General features: G+C 39.2%; 1 protein-coding gene across 1 annotated transcript in view; it reads left to right on the top strand.

Moving 5' to 3' along the window:
• LOC105933410 (myelin basic protein) overlaps positions 1-16,792 on the top strand; it is an 84,310-nt gene that overhangs the window by 36,097 nt on the left and 31,421 nt on the right. The window contains exon 2 of the mRNA XM_012872919.3: positions 911-969. Coding sequence (XP_012728373.2) covers positions 925-969 — 45 coding nt within the window. The 5' untranslated portion in view covers positions 911-924. The remainder of the gene's footprint in view (positions 1-910; positions 970-16,792) is intronic.

Raw genomic sequence — 16,792 nt, forward strand, 5'->3', positions numbered from 1 at the left:
TTAGAGAACCCGACTAGCCTATTTCTTGGTGTACCTCTTGTCCTTGTTTTCTTCTTCTCCTATCAATGTATTTCTAAAGTTCCCTGGAAAAGCAAAAGACTTTAAGAAGCTAAGTTCATTGTGTCTATAAATGCTAGATTTACAAAGAATTTCCATATTGGACCTTTCTGCAATGATGTACAGTTATGCTCCATGATCTAAGGATCCCTGTTAACAAATAATGGATACTTTTGATAATATTAAGCTAAACAGCACACACATTTTCCCAATACATCTCTGTTTAACAACATGATAAACCTTTAAATCTTTTATCATATTAGCTTAATAAAGCACGTCTCATCTGATTAATCGAAATGAAATAATTAAGATATATAATACAATATTGCTTTCTTTGCTGGAGATGCTTAGTAATCTGGCAACTTATCTATTAAAATGTTTCACGTCATGTGTCTGGCTCAACTCCCCAAGAATGAGAAATGTCTTCGCTCTGTGCATCTCTTCCTCTTAATTGCCCTCAGGGGATAAATAACGCTTGTTTTCTTATTCTGAGCTGGGACAAAATTTCTGAACAAATCCTGTTTCCTGCTGCATAGTTCTTATAAACAGCTCCGCCACAACCCAAAGGGAAGATTGCCAACCTTTGCTTCAAACAAATCACAGTCGTTGGGTAATACATTTTGGGGGCAAAATGTTGTGAATAAATTATGAAATTAGATGACATTGTTTACTATTAATCAGAAAAAGCAAAGGTTAATACTCTCATCTGGAACATGGATATTCAGGAGATAAGATTTAGTCGCCTAAAATGGCAGGAATGTCAAATGATTCTCAGGATATAGGTCCTCTTTCTCTGATAAGAAAGCAAATGTGATCACTTTGTGATGTGATGTTTGCTCTGTTTTCCTTTCAGCCTCTGTCAGCAGCATGGGACAGCATCTAGGAAAGAGGGAGTCACACACAGACAGCAAGGTAAGGACCTTCTTTTTAGATATTAGAGCCTTTGCATCCAGTGTCTTTTTTTAAGAAAAAATAATGAAAATATTTCTCAAGTTCTTGAGGTGTCATTTAAGCGTAATCCCGATAATATTGTGGGAGTGAGAACGTGTGTGTGTGAAGGCCTATTTGAGCCCTTATCAGTATGAGTGCTGGCTTTTTATCTGGAGGACTTTGAACCAAGTCACAGCCACGCTGTCCGTCTCCTTCGCTCCTGCTGATTTATTACTGTTACCAGGCTTTCAGCGGGACTGTTCACCATTTCAGACTATGTGACAGGAATCCACATTAAAAAAAAGGCAGCTGGGATTACTTAGGTAGTGTTTTTCTGCAGAGCCAATGCACAGAATGTCTGTCGCGCTGACCGGGGATGTGAGTCCTTTCTGAGCCACCGATATGTTCCTCAGTACAACTCTCACCACCAGTGCTCCAAACACAAAGCCTGGTGTTGTGGAAATCACACTGCCACAGGCAGCACTTTACACTCCTCTCACCAACGTATTAAGAGGCAGTAATCCATGAATACTACGTTGAATCACTCTTCATTTCTAGGGTTATTTGTGTGGGGAGGAGAGGTGGGGATGACGTCAAACCACACCATGAATTGTAAAAGCTTTAGGATTACAAAAGAGCGTGACTAGGCCTCGAAGAAGTATTCATCCCCCTTGAGCTATTTCACATTTTGTCACAATACAACCATGAATTTCATTAGATTTTATTGGGATTTTATGTGATAGACAAACACAAAGTAGTCTTTAACTGTACAATGCAAGGGCATTCTCCATAAAGCCCAGATGTGTGGTTTGTGCAACTAAAAGGTTTTATTTTGTAGGTGTCGTTTTCCTTCCACTTCCCAAAAAACGCGTTACTTTCTGTTAGCCTGTCACATAAAATCAAAATAATATACGCAGAAGTGCGTGGTTGCGATTTGAAGCTTCAAGGGGTTGGAATATTTTTGTGATGTTCTGCATCTCCTCCTGCATTGTGGTGCAGGGGCTCTCAGCGGGAGAAACTGACTCAGTGACACGCTCTGATGACTCAGCTTTTTCAAGTTCTACCGCATCGGCTCAGCTACTGCAAACTTTTCTGGGAAAACATTGGACTTAATGAAGTTTAAGCAATCTAAACAGTCAGCCTCCCACTTTTAATTGAAACTGCAACGTCTGAAGCACAATGTATCTCAATGATGCCCCTTTAATAAACCATAGAAATTGCTGTAGTTATAGTCTACCGAAGAATGTATTCTTCAGTAGAATGTAGATAATACTTTGATCAGGGCTGACAATAAGCTTTCTTCCATAAAAAACTATGTTTGCATACCCATTCATCTCCTAAAGTTCATTTACCTGAGTTATATTATTAGACAATACACTAGAATAAAGTCTGAGGTACAGACTATGTACTTGGTAATGAACTACTTCACAGGTCAGTAACTTTAAGCAACGGTTAAAACCAAGGAAATTACTTAATTTAAAGGAGCATGGTGCAAGTTCCAGGATTTCTGCTGATGTCTGCCCCCTCTGGTGTCAAGTTAAAATGACACCATTGTTGTGCACATGCATGGGGGAGAAGAGGAAATACATTTACCGCTACGACTGCGCAGGTCTTTTGTTCAGAAGCGTAATGTCTTCTGAGGTAAGAAAGTTATCAATGCTGAAGTTAGCCCATGCTCTCTTGGTAATGCATCAATTAAACTTGCACTATGCACCTTGAAAGACTTATAGTACAGATTTTAATGCGTAAAGCTGCTGTCACACAGTTATCTATCTATCTATCTTTCCTAGCTACATTGTGCTGGGATAATATTCACAGCACTTTATTTGTTTTGTTACAAAACGTCTTTTGCATATTCTTTAGGGAATTTTCCTCAAAGCTCTACCCACAGCATCCCATAATTAAACAGTGATTTTTGTTTTATTTAAAATTTTTCAAATATTATAAAAAAGGAAAAAAAGAATCACGTTTCCAAAGGTATTCACAACTTTTGACATGAAGCTCAAAATAGAGATCATGGGCGTCGTGTTTCCACTTTCTACAGCTTAACTGGCGTCCATGTGTGGAAAACTCAGTTGATTGGACAGGATTTGAAAAGGGACAAACCTGTCTCTGCAACATATTCTCATAACTGACAGCTCATATCCGTGCAGGAAACAAAGATGAAGTCAAAGAAATTGTCGGCAGACTTCTGAGACAAGACTGTCTTAAGGCACACATCTGCAGAGGGGTAGAAAAACATTTCCGCTGCTTTGAAAGTCTGAGCTGGCAGGTTGTTCAAACTAAGCTATTTAAAAACAACAACTGGGTTTTAGAATAAGGCTGTGAGATAAAAAAAAAATGTGGAAAAGTGAAGTGCAATGATTACTTTCCGGATGCACTTCATGCTTTCTTATTTAAAAAAAAAGACATGTTACACAGGTCTACACACAAGGAAATGAAGGAATCAACATCATGTCCTGCTACACGTTTGATGTATGTGTCGCTTTTAACACCTTCTTATGGGTGTGGTATTTAGAGTCTGCTATTTCTGGATGAGATATTTTACTTACGTCATAACACCATCATCTTGATCTCTTTTTTTTAATATATACTTTAGAATTATCTGTCCACCCGTGAATGAAATTTCAATGCTCTTAGTCTCAATAGGTATTCAGATAGCTGAGTTAATCGGAAAGTTGAGCATGCTGTGAGTTTCTCTTTCACTTTCAAGTATCTAGCATAGCGGTGTGAAGGAAATATGATCTTTGCTCACAGCAGGAAACAAAGGGGAGATGTCTAATATTGTATTATAATAAGAACGCTCAACTACATCCATATTTCAGGCTGAACAACAACCGGTTGTAAGCTTTTGATCTAGATGAAAGCTAGATTTCTGCATGTTTTTTTTTTTCAGCAGTTGTCCTAATTGTTTTTGAATTCATGAAACATCACAAGGGCTCCTGATTCAGGATTGTGGTAAAGGATCTTTCTGAGATTTGTACCAACAGAATAGCTCAATATTAAAATATACATTTTTATATTATTGAAGGTGTGTTCGATTTTTTTTTTTTTTTGTGTGTGTGTGCATGATGTAAAGATTTTTTTTAAAGCACAGTTTGTGTTCTATGATAGTTTTGTTGGGTTTGTAAAAATTCAAAAAGTAGTTGAGTGTCAAGGTTATGTTGGACATCTAACACAGACCCAGTCTCATAACCCCAAACTCAGTCCAAGTCCCCAATCTAAGTGAGTTGAGTCCCCAAAAGTAGATCTTTTTTTTTTATTGAGTTGAAAATGAATGCGTGTTTATCAGCGCTTTCGCATATTTATTTAGAAAACCAGAAACATCAATGACAAAATGTTAGCTGTGATGTGGTAAATCAAAGATGAAGGGATTTAAAAGTAAATCCAAAAAGCAATACAGAATAAAGAGCAACGTCTAGCAAGCCAAACCTATTTCCATACAGACTGCTCTGTTTTCCATGCTTATGCAGATTTCGAAATGACTAAATCAAATTATTTTCAAGTCTGCATGGGAACCCTGTAAGTAGCAAAATTATCTGAATTGTTGAGCTTCCCTCTGTAACAAAATTCAGTGATGCGATTATTTTAGTTTTATAATGGCTGGGGCTCCAGTCTGGTTTTTAATAGGCCGGGTGACCTAATCTTCCCATTTAAATCAGTAAGAGCTGCAAAATGAGAAGAAGAAATATTTTCTTGGTAAAGAAGCTCCCTTCTGCAGTCGCTTTTGCAATTGTGGGCATGCCGCAGAAAGCTGCAAACAGGCCGGGTGGCTTGGTTCACGGCTCGCTGCCTGGCTGGCGCATTGATCATGTAGGGAAGAGGGGAGCCCGACCCAGCGGGGAGCCTGATGGCTCAGCTCTCATATGATTGGTTTCCTTCACCTGCCAAACACACTCCAGAGGGAGAGGAGCAAATCCAAGAGAAGTGGATTAATTTGTCAAGTGTGGAGCTGGTAGGAGTAGAGTTAGGTCAGCATGCTGCACTATAGGACCATTTCTTTTGTTATTCTATCTTTTTATTTGTTCATCTCCCAGCTGTTTATATTTCTTTAATTTTGCCCTGACTTCATTTCAAAGGTCTTCCGAAAGAGCCAGTTGTCATAGTGACACAAAAACAGAAGCAAAGCGTGATAGAGTAAGACAGGCTGTGTTTAGATGTTGTTGTCAGAGTCATGATCTTGTTCACAAGTTCCCATTGCTTCAGAGAAGGTGATTTTCACTTCTAACCTGATGTGCTGCATCTCGGCTGTTAAACTGCTTCGATCATCTGTCTAACATGTTAAAGGCAGAGATATTTTGCAGCCATAAATCTCCTTTAGCATTAAATTATCCTAAAAATGGAAGTCTACTTCAGTGCCCACTGTGTCTTTTTTATGTTATTCTGTATTTAAAACATTATCCTTAACCTATTTGGCATCCTGTAGCATTTATATATATATATATATATATATATATATATATATATATATATATATATATATATATATATATATATATATATATATATATATATCAAAGGCAGCAGGTTATATGAATGAGATGTTAGGGTAATTTACCTTAATTTTCATAAAATAACAGTTAACAAGCAAAAATGAAGCTATTTTTTTTATATATTTGTTGAGTTGCACAAAAGGCATCACCAAACACCCTTTCAGATGGAAGGGAAGAAGGTTGAGGAGTCTGTGAAGCTTTTTCAAAATTATTCTGTCGTTTGTAATACATTCTAATTGTTTACGTTTTTGTCTCCAAAAAACAATTGTATGGTTGGGATTGCTACCTTCAATGTTCTACAACTTTTTTTAAATAGTTGGTTCCTTTAGAGAATCGGTAAATATCAGCATATTTGAAAATATTACTGATTACAATTGGTGTATGCAGGGGGTTTATTTGTTTTTTTTTTTGTTTGTTTTGTTGGTTTATTTGTTTTGTTTTTTGGACTATTGGTTGAGTTTGTGTAACTCCGGCTGTAGGCAGTGATAGAAGTATTGCCAAAAAGAATGCATGAGAAATTTGGAAATAGCTTTTATTGACACTTGTATGGTATTCATATTTCGTACCAGAAAACTACAGCAATAAAATCTGAAGTCCATTTTCCTATGTTTCTACTAAAAAGTAACCAATCTTGGTGAAGTTAACCCTAGCTAGTTTATCACTTTAAAATTCTGCAGTCCCATGATAAACTGGTCCATCTTTGTTTATAATTGTTTTTATACATTCTAATCAATCTTTTTATTTTAGATTACAAGTTGTAATGCTATTAGAAGGCACTATTCATACGTTAGCATGCTAATTTCATCATAATGTAGCATTTGCAGTCCCAGCCAGTTTATTTTCATGTATTTGCTTCTTCCATGTTCTGTGATCATATTTTCTTTTAATATGGACAAATCTACATTGAAAGTGCTATCCATTAAATCCAATTATGTTCATACAAACAAAAGTCAATTCAGTCCAATTATGCAGGCGGAGTCAAGACAGTTACATACATTCAATCCTAGTTATTAACCAATGAAGTCAAGTCAGGCTTTATAAAATGGTAAGAAAATCTAAGAAAATCCAGCAGATTATATCAAGTCACAAGCTTTCAGCATTCACTCCTACTGGAACCAGCGTGTAGCAACAGCGGATAGTCATTTGCATTGTGTTGTTGACTTTGCAGCAATTCCTCATACTGAGCTTACATGTCACGACAGTGGAGAGGAAAACAGGAGAAACCTGCAGCAGAAGCAGATTCCGTGTGAACGGCCATCTGCCACGACCGACTGGGGAATTGAAAAGACAGAGCAGAGACGCACAAAAAACAAACCCCACAGATGGTGCAGGAATACTGTTAAAGAAAAAGTAAAGAGTTAATGTCAGTAATGGCTATTTTACCTGTTTCATTGAGGAGAAAAACACACCTAAAGAAATTAGCCCTGAGCAGCCAAAGATTAAAGCACCAGAACTACAGGATTAATTTAGGATAATCTTAGTCACTCCATCAGTCACGTGTTCTCAGTTGCATGTGCTATTGTTGTTGGAAAGCAAAAAAAAAAAAAAGTTGAAATCTTGGATTACAAAACCACAGAACAAGACCCAAACTCTCCTCTAACTGTGCCATAGGATGGGCAGCTGTGATACTGCTATGCAGGTCTGTGGTGGAACCTGCTCTTAAAGTTCTTTTCATTTTGCCATGAAGGCACTCTGCTTTATTGTTCCTGAAATCTTGAAACGGCAGCCAGATGCAGCTCTGCTTTTGGGTGTCACTCATAGTTATACTACACAACAACCCAGCGCGCTCTCACACACACACACACACACACACAGACGCACACACACACACACGCACACACACGCACACACACACATCAAACTGCTGTTTGATGTTTCACTCACACTGGAGATTCACCCCCCCCCCCCACAATTGTCTTAATAATTCAGATTTGTAGTACAGCTGTTCATTCTGCCTTCTGTATGGTCATATAAAGATGTTTGCACTTTCTCTCCTATTTACTCAGCAACTGTTTTTTTTTTGTTTTTTTGCAGCACACTGATCTAAAAAAAAAATTTGATGCTCACAGTTCAGAGAAGCTCTGCGGTTAATTCTGGAATCCAAAAAAAGATACTTTTATAAATAAAACTAAAGCATTTGATCAAACAAGTGAGCATGCTAGAGCCAAACATGGTACAGCATAAGGCAGACTGACGAACGACATGGGGTCTCTCAGTCAAGTCTGCACGGCCAACAGATGGCGCCACTCTCACTGCCCCAAGGTACACGCCAACCAATCATATCATATGTTGCCCTCAGCCTGGAACAAAAGTGTAAAATACGCCAGTGGCCTCATACATAGTGCTACACAGGCACGGTGCAGTGTTACTTTTCTGTTAGGTTTAGAGTGATATTGCATTTTCTGTTGTTTTCGCTACGATTCATTTATTGCCCCTCGTCACCTCTCTCCATAACTGATAACCGCAATTGGCATCCACGCATCAGCTGTGTAGACTATCATTAGTGGCAAAAAAACACAGTGTAGTGAAAAGTTAAACCAAATCTAATGAAGCCCCAAGGGAGATTGTTTGACTCAAGAAATTTTTGTAATCCAGTTACTCAGGAATCATTTCAGCCCTACTGGTTACTAGGGGTGTAACGTTTCACAAACATCCCAGTGTGGTACATACCTTTGTCATTTTGTCACAGTTTGGTACTTTTGCAGTATATTTATAATCCAGAGAAACCAAGACATTTTTTTTTCTTTAGCAGTAAACCAAGAAAATCAAGTTTTTTTCTTAAAGCGATTTAATTTGCTTTTGTCAAGTAATGAATTTATAATAATTGTACAATTAAGCCACTTGAAAATTATCGTTGTCATTGCTTAAGACGTTTTGGAAATAACTGTGCAAAAACATGAAGCTGGATTTAGACGTTAGCCTATTTTTTGCTATACTATTCAGCACCTGTCGCTCTCCAGTGGATGAATAAGAAACGTTAATGTACCAGACTGTACAGAGTCTGCTGCGCTTCCTTTTTGCATCACTTTTTGATGGTGCGTAGCAGAGCATAGAATTCTGCATATGTTCAAGCCGTATTCATTCTGTAAATATGTTTGCCAAACTGAATAGGGGGTAACAAAAACGATCAGCAAGAATACATATCTTTACACTGCTAGCAATTGCTTTCAAGGCACTATGAGGTTAAAGACTAAAGCTGAATTGAGTTGCATGGAGAACATTTCAGACCAACTGATTAAAAATAACTGGTGTAAGAAGATTTTTTGGGAATTAGATTAGCAAACATCTTTAGCTCAGCAGAGAGGCCTGTTCCTCATTTTAAAGCGACACTGTGGGAATCTGCTGTAGATATCCCATAGAATCTTAAAGGTTTTAAACGCAGTTTCTGCATCTAAGTATCAATTTCCGTTTGCCATTGCCATTTTTACTAAGCAATTGCGTAAAGTGCTGCCCTCATAACATGTGTTGTTCAGAAAGAATGAGTAGAATTAAGTGGTTCATATCATTTTCTTAAAATGAGTTTAGGGCCTATATAATCAGTTGTGTATTCTCATTAGGTTGAAGGAGCAAGCTGTTTCAAGAACAGTAGTTGGAATGACTGCGTATGTGAAGCACAATTCAGAGTGTCAGTGGTATTTTTTTTGCATCGTGTGTGCCAGATGCCATACCCTGAATAATGCCCTGAAGGCCAATCTGCTTTCTGCCCGCTGCATAAATTTTAATGGTGGACTGTTTGATTTTTTTATGCCAGTGATGAAGGCTAGTCTAGAGTCTTCATTCAAGATGAATGTTTTACTCATGTTAGATATTAAATGAGGCTACAGGTTGTTGGAACTGCTGAAAGCCGTTAATGGGAAAATAACAGATATAATTCAGGCATTGTGGACGTCACAGATGTGGCATACATAGATGTGGAGAATGGACGGATAAACAAACGGTCAGTTATCTCAGAGCAGTCCGTAGCAGGGCTAGTAGCACTCTGTAACCGTGGATTAATATGCACCCTGCAGCCTTTTAAAACAAAAAATGGGTTCATCCAGACTGTTACAGAACAAACAGGTTATTGATCCGAACAAGAATCTATAGTGGATAACCTCTGCAGGCTCTTCCTGAAGGTTTGTGATTGTCCTTCAAGTGCCCTGACATTATGAAGTATTTGTTCAGCCCTAAAGTAACACACAAGAAAGAGATATATCATTTATCTTCACTTAAAGACAACTTGGAAAGCCTCACAGCAACTGCATCTCTGTCATGACTTAGTGATCTGCTGGTATATGCTTATGCTGTGCTGCCTTGTTTGTGCACGGAACCTGGCAGCCAACGATTGCATGGCACCTTGTGCTAAGACGTTTTCTGCTCAGCTGCAGAGAGTCGTATTGATTTCTACTTATCTCCAAGATCAACAATCAGCATCTTGACATGGTCTAAAGGCCTGGACATTGTTATTACTCACTGGTGGTGTTCACTGTCGCAGCAAACACAGAGTCACGGTGCAAAAGGAGCTGCAGCTGCAAAAGGAGGGAAGACATTGTCAGAGGGAAATAATTCAGTGAAATATGGTAAATCACCAAGTTGAAAGAATGACATTAAATCGGATCAAAAATAGACAAACCTATGCTGCGCGTAAGGCTCTATGGCTGGTTCCACAGAGCCACACCAATAATCGTTTTAAAGTAAAGTAAATCTTCTGTGTACGTTTCTTCATCAATCAGTTACTTTGGCTCTGAACAGTTTTACCACTAAAACTGCTGAAATTTAGACTTGGTTCTAAAAATGAGCGAGGTTAAAGCTGATTTAGCAGGCCACTAGCCTTCACAAACCATCATCCGCAGCAATTAGCCCAGCATGCACATAGTAACTAGCTCAGCCGGTCACTTCCTGTGTCCGCAGTGCCTCTGTGTGAGGTCTGCCAGGAGAGCTAACCACATCTGAATCATAGCTACACTTCCACAACCCCAGCATCACTGATAAGCACTACCACTGCAGGTTAGGGAAGAAGTCTAAACTGAGCTCAATTCATTTCTTTAATAGAAAAAAAGCAGCAACATATTTTTCTTTTCTCCTATAATTTATACACAGACCGTTACCACTTCTAACTATTTCTAAATACTGTACATCTGCCTTTTATGCAATAGATAAATAAAACGCCTTCTACTAAACACATATGACTTTCTTTTTGGCTTTCTTAGACGTATTAACCCTGTTATTTAAGGCTACCAGGACACCGTCCTTTTATGTCCCAGTGTAAAAGGGAAGTGACCCGCGGAAGCTTTATTCTCCACATCCTACATCTCCAAAGAGTGGACAGGATGAAACGCCGAAGCTCTCACTAAAACATAGGCAGCAAGATGAACTTAGAACCCTTTGAAAGTGTGATATCGGACAGGCTATAAAAGGTGTTCCAATCACCCCATTCCTCTCCTTCATCTCTCTCTCCGGAGTACTCAGGAACACTGAACCCCTTCTTGTGCTCCAGCGCTGAATGGGGATCATAGGGCTGAGTGCAGCCCAGGTGGCAGCCATCACGGCTGAGTGTCGAAGACAGCCATCAAACAAGCAGGCAGGCTCGCAGGCATTCTCCTCGACGTGTTTCCAGCAGAAGAAATGGAACAGACATGACACTCTAGCCGAAGTGCAACAACTGTTCGGTCTTTGTTAGCGCTGCAGAGTATAGTCTCACGTAAGCATATCATATAATATACTGAAGCATTCAAGCTTTTTCACCTTTAATTACAGTGCAATATAGACAAAAACAGGGACCTTGCTTGTGAAAGAAACTCCTAGTAAAGGCCATGGGGACACAGTTGTCAGGTTAAATTATGACGCCTCCATTTATTTCTAGACATGTAGCTGTGGCCCATTTAAAAAGCGTGTCTGTTGCAAAGTTTTTCAGGCACAAACTTCAATACATTTTAGTGTGATTTTATGTGACAAAAGGAAAATGAAACATGGCTTTAGAATTTTTTTTTTTTTTTTTTTACCAATGTCTGCATTTCCACCCCCTTTATTTTAAAGCTGTTTAATAAATCTGCTGAACTGACCTCGCTCAGAAATCATGCTTGTAGGGAGAGTCCAGCTGTGGGTACAGCTGTAAACCCATCGAGACATGGCCACTCACATAAATTAAGAGGTTGGCCAAAGAGACCGTGGATCAGATCAAAAGGCCCATGATAACTGTGGAGGAGTAGCAAAAATCACCCGCTCAGGTGGAAGAGTGTATCAACAGCAAATATGCATAATAGTCAGAATCACAGTTTCCATCACAGTTAGAGCTGTCATAAATTATGTTTATTCTGTGCACTGTGTTCCGGCCAGGCGGCTGCTATTAATGACAACCTACTCTGATATGGACGGCAAGTTCACATATCTGCTATGGAGGGAGACGGCGACGAGCAAAAGGCAGCACAGAGCTAGTGAGACCTACAGTTTTAAAGGTGTAGGGACTCTTTAAAGCTAGAGTCGGTAATTTTCCCAGTTTCCCCAAGTCCCTTTTTGAATAACTGTGCATGCGCAAGACCATCTTAGCTTGCTCTTCCGCTCCTCAGGGGGATCACGTGTATTAAAAAAAAAAAAAAATCCCACTTTTCTTACTACTGAGGCCTTCCTCTTTTTCTCAGAAAGTTGGATGCGGTTTGCTTCTTGCGACTCTCAGCCATGTTCAAATAATCTGTGAGAGCAGCAGAGCTACAATGCACGGCTAACACCGAAGCTAACCGCTAAGCTAACCGGGTACATAAACACCAGAAGAGTGCATGCGCAGCCAGCAAGCGGAAACTAACAAGGAACATGTTAACACGTGAACGCGTCGGAATGATTGGTATGTGGGACAACCAATAGATAAGGGATACCCCTGGAACGTGAGGGACAGATGGGGTGAGAGCACGACCAAAACTCTGAACAATCCTGCCCTTTGGTGCGAATAGCAGTGATTGCTCAGAGTTTTTACACGCCTGCAGCTCCCACAGAGATTGATTTTTTTTTTTTAACCCCCTTGTCCTGAAAGTATAATGTTTTGACTACTTTCAGCATGGAAGGGCCATTTTAATCAGTATAACAAAAAGTGTTTCTGAACAGGGTTACCGACTATAGCAGGGGTGTCCAGCTCCAGTCCTCGAGAGCCGGTGTCCTGTCACTTTTTTAGATGTGTCCCTGGTCCGACACGCCTGAGTCAAATAATCAGTTAATTAGCAGGACTCTGAAGAACCTGACTGCATACTGAGGAGCTAATTGTGCTATTTGATTCAGGTGTGTGGGGCCAGGAAACCTCTAAAAGTTTCAGGACACCGGCTCTCGAGGACTGGAGTTGGACACCCCTGGACTATAGCTTTAAGCTTAACAGAAAAGAAAACTGATCTGATATCGACTGGGCTTCTCGCTGCCGAAGATTAGCTGTGAGGGCAGCACATTTACTTAGCCCCCATCTTTCCTATTTGTTTTGATTGGTCAACATGGCATCACATGAGCATACAGGATCATACTATTATGTGAAAACACAGAGGGGTGCAGCCGTGAGTAGACGGCTGCACCCCTCAGGTTCTCCTGTAAAATAACTGTGAGGGAGGGGTAAAAATGGGAATAACTTCAAGCGCATGTTCCACTACAGACCAGCAGATTCATATCAGAACTGTCCATTTAGAGGAGAGTTTGGTTCTGTTTTGTGGATTTCTTTGCAGTTTTTTTACATGTGCATCAAAAACATTGATTAAAATATCGCATCTTTCTGTTAATCAACTGCTGCTGGTTTCTTCTTTTTTTTTAGCTTTGTGGGGGTTCAGTCAGCTTGGCGATTTCATTTTTATCTGAATATGTATTATTATCTATTATTCATTTTGCAGTATTTTTCTCATTTGGGTAAGTCTTTCTCTTCTGCTATACAGCTAAACTTTAAATGTACCTTATTTTGAAAATGCAACACCGCCTGGTCTTTCCTGTCTTGCTGCAAAATATCAGAGACGACAGTCCGGTGTTGCCTATTTAGCGTCTTTGTCACTATAATTAGGGCCCTCCTTCAAAAAGCAACTAGCAACAAGTTTAGGGTTTTTTTCCTGCGTTAATGGAGACTTTTGTGAAAGCACTAATCGTTCAGCTCCTACTCCCCTCGGCGCTGTCTCACAGGCACACCGCAGCTGCTGCTGCCTTGTCCTGAAATCCCTGCATTAGAGGGAGTTAGAGGACAAGAGAGCAGAGAGGAGACCCATGACACTCCATTTCCAAATTAGTCATTCATGCACAAAAGTGCTGGTGATCCCGCCTTGGATTACAGAGTGGTTAATAAATATGAAGTATATAGTTTTTAAAGTAGTCTATTTTGAATCTGAAATAAAATAATTCCCTTAATGTGATTCACACAATGCCCACTACGGTTTAAAAATCCTTGAGGGAAACCCTGAGCAATATCATGACTGAAAAGGACAGCTTGGATGCAGCATTTGGTAGAATTTCCTATGCCTAGAACCATACATGGAATTTCTGAATCCAATAATATATTTAACCTGTTGGACAGACTTTGACTGCCCCTGGTGCCGACATCTCATGTTATTGACAGAGATGAAAGAGCTCATCAAGAGTGGTTGGGCCATTGAAAGGAAAGCAAATTAAGGAAAGGGTAAGAAAAATCCTGTGGTGTTTTATGAAACAATTTTTCTCTCAGCAGATTGCGTTAATATGCTGATATCTTCCAGGTGGGTCTGGAAGATGTGTAGTCTTGAGGAGGCTGTAATAGTTGGTGGGAGATGGCCTCATGTGGTGTTGTTTTTCGTGTTAACATAAGATTTATTGCCTCAAATAAAGGTCACGGAGGAAGGGGAGACAGCTGAACAGGAGCTTTTCTGAAATATTTCAACAATTATTAAATGTCATCTAATCTGAATTGCTGTGCTGCCACTCAGACAAATGATGCTCAACAATGGCTGGCATCAACTACTAATAGTGACTCTGTCTCATTTTAATAAGCTACCAGTGGCGAGTAGGAGTGAAGTCATGCATCCAGCATCAAGCTGTTTGTCTGGACCTCTGAGAATATATATTTTCCCCTTTTTGTCCTCTCATGCTGTTTTCTAATGAGGACCACACCTCATCCACTACCTGCCTGAAACTCTGGGTGCAGTGGTGCGGCCTTTTGCTCACTTTATGGCCTGATTTGGATGCTTTCCTGCATTCCACAAGCAGCATACGTACAGATCATGTCCTATCACTCTTTTTGCCAGCCATTGTTATCATTTAAGGAAGCGTCTAACCATCCGTGGCTCAGCTCTTGGAACGTGGATTGCCTGTTTGCATTGCTAATTTCAGGAAGCCCGACGCTGCCGAGACAGATAAGAAAGCTGTCCCTTTTGTGTGTGGGTGTGCATGGACAAAATCCAACAAAGGATGAATTCTGAGCCCTTTCATGATGAAGAAAATGTGGTGGTAAGGGTTAGGTGTTAGCTTTATTACTGAGCAAGTATCATCACACATTCTTTTTGGCATCATAGTGTTTCACAGTATTGCCCATCTGGTCATCCACTATGTTAATTTTCAATGTTCAGGCTTAGTAATAATACTGATAAGATGATTTATTTTCTTTACAATAAGAGCTTAACCTCTCCAGGACGTGTATAATTGCTCAAAATAAATTGGTGTGGGCAGTTTTGACATTGGTAATTGTGCTGGATGGTTTGAAGTTAATTTGATTCAAACAAGCCTGGCTTTGGATTTTGTTTACAATCTCCATGCATTTATTCTAATGGTGTGGGGAGAAAAAGATTCTGTGGCCAGTTTCCGATTACAGCTTTTGTAAATCTCTTCTGTTTAAGAACTGTAAATAACAAACACACAAAATATGTTTTTACCTGCTTTCTGCATAAATTTCAATTCACTCATGTTTAACGTTAAAATCTTCAAAAAGTATTCTAAAAACTAGCTCAAGTCTCCCTACATGACAAAAAATTCTCTAATACAGTAAAATCCTTCAGATTTTTGGATAGAGGATGATGCACTAACAAAACTAAAAATAATTACAAATAACATTATACATTAGTAAGTAATTTTATGCACAGTAAAACTTGTGTCTAAATAATACAATCATCAAAGCTCTTATTTACTGTTATGTGATTGTTAAATCATTCATCTATTCATTGGAGCTGAAAAGCATCCTTTCTGTGGTGAATGATCATGAATTATCAGAGACCTGAGATGGTGTGTCTGAGGAAAGCAGTCTGTGTTACACAGCTCTGCAGTTTATCAGGATTTCCCCATTATTTAAAAAAAAAATGGTTACCGAGTTGCTACTTAAACTGCCTTTAGCATCTGATACTGACCTGAGAAGCATTACTACCTAAAACATCTGTCTCTGTCTGTTTTCCAGTTAGTAGACCATTTGCCTTCACCGTGAGATTTTGCAAAGACTTATTTCAGCAAGTCAAACACTAAAACAGAGTCACTCTGTTGTGCCATGCTCAGCTTGCTGTGAAAGCCAAATTGTGGGGTGACAGTGGCACAGGAGCAAGGAGTTCATCCTGGTTTCCTGGTATGAATCCCCACTCCCTCCATTTCAGTCGTCGTGTCCTTGGATAAGACACTAAACTAACTTTGCCTGCTGCCAGTGGTCAGAGGGCCCGATCGTGCTGATGGAATGGCAGTCTGTGGATACAATGTAGCTTGCCACTGTCAGAGTGTCAATGGGTGTAAAAGTAGCTGCTTGAAGTAACCCCTGATCTCTTACTATAGAAACTATAGTTTTCTTACTCACTGTTACTAAAAATAGCTAATAGAGTCTTCCCGCAGTAACAACTTCCACACTGAAGAGCGTTATTGCATTGGCATTAGCCCTTATATATATATATATATATATATATATATATATATATATATATATATATATATATATATATATATATATATATATAATTAGTTGACTTTAACTGATTTCACTGGTTTAACCTCATGTCTATTTTACACTTTCATGTCACGCTTTGTCAGCTTGGCATTAGAAGTATCAGAATCGACCACATGTCGCCTGAGCCATAGCAGGTGTCATGTTTATGATTATTTCATATCCTAAATACAGTCTAGTGAATTTCATGCTTCAGCCGCTGTTGGTTCTGTGAACAGAAGGGAAGAAAAACTGTACTTTTGAAATGAGGATGAAAATGAATACTTTAATTTGTGTTAAAAAAGGCTTTGGTTTAAGTGGGAGTTTTATGATTTATCTCTTTGTATAAGTCTAATACAGATAAATGCCTTTGAACAAGCCCCACATGGGGTTGTGTAGACTGAATTAAAGTTAAAAAAGTATCATCCGTCTGCTTAGCCTAAACTTGCTGAGTGTCGGT

This window comes from Fundulus heteroclitus, chromosome 3, assembly GCF_011125445.2.
Source record: "Fundulus heteroclitus isolate FHET01 chromosome 3, MU-UCD_Fhet_4.1, whole genome shotgun sequence".
NCBI lineage: Eukaryota > Metazoa > Chordata > Actinopteri > Cyprinodontiformes > Fundulidae > Fundulus > Fundulus heteroclitus.